The 3,986-nt window shown below is 37.8% G+C and overlaps 1 protein-coding gene across 1 annotated transcript; it reads right to left on the bottom strand.

Annotated features, from left to right (window-relative positions):
* Positions 1–996: 996 nt before the first annotated feature.
* On the bottom strand, positions 997–2,825 carry LOC100963122 (mortality factor 4-like protein 2). Its single transcript, XM_012809372.2, has one exon. The coding sequence runs from the start codon at positions 2,532–2,534 to the stop codon at positions 1,668–1,670; it is 867 nt and encodes a 288-aa protein (XP_012664826.1). The 5' UTR covers positions 2,535–2,825; the 3' UTR covers positions 997–1,667.
* Between the last annotated feature and the right edge of the window lie 1,161 nt (positions 2,826–3,986).

The following is a 3,986-nucleotide window of genomic DNA, read 5'->3' as shown; positions in this document are numbered from 1 at the left end:
AGATCTCACTACGTTGCCCAGGCTGAATTATATAGAACTCTTGGGGTCAAGCAATCTTCTTGCCTCAGCTTCCCAAGTAGCTGGGATTATAGGCATGTGCTGCTGCATCCAACTTGCATCTCACAATTTAAAAGTGCGTTTTCATTTTCATTCAGTTCAAAGTATTTTCCAATTTGTTTTTCTATTTCTTTTTGGCCATAGGATATTTAGAAATGTGTTAATACCCAAGTATTTGGAAATGTTCCTGATATATTTGTGTTATTATTTTGTTATGGCCAAATAACATACTCCTTATGATTTCAGTTATTTTAAATTTATTGCAACTAATTTTATGGCCCAGTTTATGGTCTATCTTGGTGAATGTTCCATATGGACTTGGATAAAATATATATTATGCTCTTGCTGGGTGGAATGTTCTATAAATCTCAATGAGATCATACTGGTTAATAGTGTTGAGTGTTCTATAGCCTTGTGGTTATTTTCTACTTGTTTCGTCAGTTACTGAGAGAAGAGTGCTGAAATTTTCAACTCTAACTGTATATTTATTTATTTCTCTCTTTGTTCAATCAGATGCATATGGCTTCATGTATTTTGAATTTCTATTATTAGGTACATTTACATTTAGCATTGTTTTGCCTTCTTGAAGAATTTACCCCTTTATCATCATAGAATGTCCATTTCTGTCTCTGATGATATTCCTGGTTCTTGAATCTACATTGTCTACCACTAACATATGAGTAGTTACTCCAGCTTTCTTTTAATTGGTGTTTGTTATCTCTTTTCCATCTTTATATTTTAAACCTAACTATGTCGTGTGTGTGTGTGTGTGTGTGTGTGTGTATGGGTTTTTTGAGTACAGCATATAGTTGGGTTGTGCTTTTTCATCCAATGTTACAATTTTTGATTTTTAATTGGGTTGTTTAGACATTCACATTTTATTTAATTTTTTTGAGTTTAAATTTGCCATCTTTCTATCATTTTCAATTTGTGCCATACTTTTTTTTTTTTTGCTTTGAAATTTAGAAACAAATTTTATTTAAGATCTGAAATACAATTCCTAAAATATCAACTTCTCCAGAAAACCGTGGCTACACAATAATGCATTGCCTCTATCATGTTAGAACGTGCATTAGACTCAAATACAAAAACCATGAAACAAATCACCATCCTTTAACATTTTGAGCAAAGATAGAATGCCTAAGGAACAACATAGATGGACTTGCAGAGGATGGGCTGTTTTACTTCAAGCACCATAAAAAAAAAAAAGAGCACAAATGCATGGGTTTTCGGGTATATACATCAAGTCGAACCTTTGGCACTAGGAATCAGGGCATTTTTTTTCACGTAGCATTAACACATATTAGAAAACTGTAGTGTCAAAGGGATAGAACCACCAGCATTCAAGCAATGTTGTCAACTAGGCAATAAAATGTTCTACTGAATGTTTCGTCTTTGTCTAATTACTGCATACACTGGTAGCAACTTTGAAACAAGAAAAGGAGCTTCACTCCTTTTATTTTCTGTTTAAAACAGAACAGAAAACAAACTGAAACAGAAGCCCTGTTTACATTAACAATTTTAAAGAACATCAATTATACAAGAAAAGGACTAAGAACAAAAAGTGTTTACAGATACCAGACTCAGAACAGTGAGTGGTCAGTAGGCCCTCACAGGGCTTTGCGGTGGTACTCAGCAGAAGCCACTTTGTAATCACTGGCAGTAAACAGAGATGCAGAATTCTTTGCCAGATATTTTAGGAAATCATGCAAATAGCCCAACAACAATGCAAGGCTTTTCTCATCAAGAGGCGTATAGGCCAACATTGCTCCGATTCTTACAAATAATCTCAGTAGGTGTGGCGCTCCATAAACCTGGGACATTGGTGCATCAGGGTGAGCCAAGAGAATTTCAGCATACTGGGGCCTCTCAAACTTGTAGAGCAGCTGAGTGCCCAACATCACATTGAAGTATTCTTTTATTCCTCCCACAACTTCGTTAACTGCATATTCCTTATTATCAACATTGCCCTGCGACCGCTTACAATTAGCATACTCTTCAAGAACCGCATCCACGTTCTTCTTTGCAGGAAGTTGGAAAAGCTGCTTCTGCCTGGTAACTAAGTCCCAGTCCTCGACAAGCCATGGTTTTAATTCTTCAGGAATCTTCACTTTAACTTCCATTCTATTCTTAAATGCCTCTTCACTTTCGACAGTTGGATCTGCCCGGGCCCTTTTCTTCCGTGGAGGCTGAGGTGCTTCGCTGGTACTGCCACCATCTCCATTTCCAGGAGTCTTCTGCTTGTTCTTTCTTGTCTTCCTCGCAGATCCTGAAGGGGGGGTCTCTGCAGAGCGACCCCCCCATCTTCCTGGGAGAGCTGGCTCAAGATTTTTCTGCTGCGGAGCAGCTGTCTTCTTTCCGGAGGAAGCCCCTCTCATCTTACTTCTCTGCATGTTGCTTCTAGTTGGCTTTTTGAAGTTGTCTTCTTCTGTAGATTGTTGTCCACGAGTTTGAGAACCCTGCTTTCTGGAACTCATTCAACCCTGTTTTTATTCCAACCAACAATCCTCCTTCTTTCCCTTCTAAGAACTGCTAGTGATTTCCCAGATGGAATCTTACAGGTCTTCTGGGATGGTCTGGAAGGATGAAGTGGGAGACACAACCCAAGATTCTGTAATCAGGGATGGTTCTGCAATCAGGATCAGATCTCCTGATCCCTACCGTAGAGCAAACTTAGCTTTTCTGACGGTGACCTGAAACGAGAATCCAGTTCTTCCCAGCAGACGACGTGTGATCACCGCCGTTCCTCCAACCGCCATCTACTTTTTTTTTTTTTAACCTTTTAACTATTTTCTAGCCTCCTTTTGGGTTAACTGAATAATTTCTTTATAATACCAGTTTATTTCCATTTATCGATTACAAATAATTCTTTTTTAAGGAGTTGCTCTAGGGTTTACAATATCCAATTTAATTTTTCACAATCTACCTTCTTATATTATTCCTCTTCATCTGTAGTAAAAGAAACATATATCATTATACTTCCGCTCACCCCTTCTTTCCTTTTTTATTATTGTCATATTTTAGAAACTTCATGACATTGTTTTTATATTTGTTAGGTTATTTACACATTTTGGCTATTGTGAATAGTGCTGCATTGACCATGACAGTGCTAATATAATATCTTTTTGAAATCCTGCTTTCAATTCTTTGGATAAATACCCAGAACTGGAATTGTTGAATCATATGTTACTTCTATTTTTAATTTTTGAGGAAACTCCATATTGTTTTACATAGTGGCTGCACTATTTTACATTTTCATCAACCGTGTACAAAGGTTCCAACGTGTCCACATCCTTGCTAATTGGTTATCGTTTTTTTTTGGCAGGGGGACTGAGTCTCACTTTGTTGCCCTTGGTAGAGTGCCATGACATCATACAGCAACCTCAAGTGATCTTCAGCCTCCCAAGTAGGTGGGCCCACAGGCATCCACCATAATACCTGGCTATTTCTTTTTAGAGATGGGGTCTTGCTGTGGCTCAGGTTGGCCTTGAACTCTGAGCTAGAGCAATCCACCCACCTTGGCTTCCCAGAGTGCTAGGATTATAGGCGTGAGCCACTGCCCCAGTCTGTTTTTATTTTTGACAATAGTCATCCTAACAAGTATAAGGTGATATCTAATTGTGATTTTAATTTGTATTTCCCTGGTGATCATTGATGATAAGCATATTTTCATACACCTTTTGACCATTTGTATGTCTTTTTGGAGAAATGTCTATTCGGTTCCTTTGTCCACTTTTTAATTGTAATTTGTTTTCTTGTTATTGAGTTGAAGTCGTTCCTTACACATTTGGGGTATTAATGCCTCTTTTATCAGATAATGGTTTGTAAATACTTTCTCCTGCTCCATAGGTTGCCATCCATTTCACGTTGTTAACTGTTTCCTTGCCATGCAGAGCTTTTTAGTTTAATGTAGTCCAACTAACCTATTT

This window comes from Otolemur garnettii, unplaced genomic scaffold (assembly GCF_000181295.1).
Source record: "Otolemur garnettii isolate 467f Iridium unplaced genomic scaffold, OtoGar3 scaffold00104, whole genome shotgun sequence".
NCBI classification, from domain to species: domain Eukaryota; kingdom Metazoa; phylum Chordata; class Mammalia; order Primates; family Galagidae; genus Otolemur; species Otolemur garnettii.
This window is presented reverse-complemented; position numbering and strand designations above follow the sequence as displayed.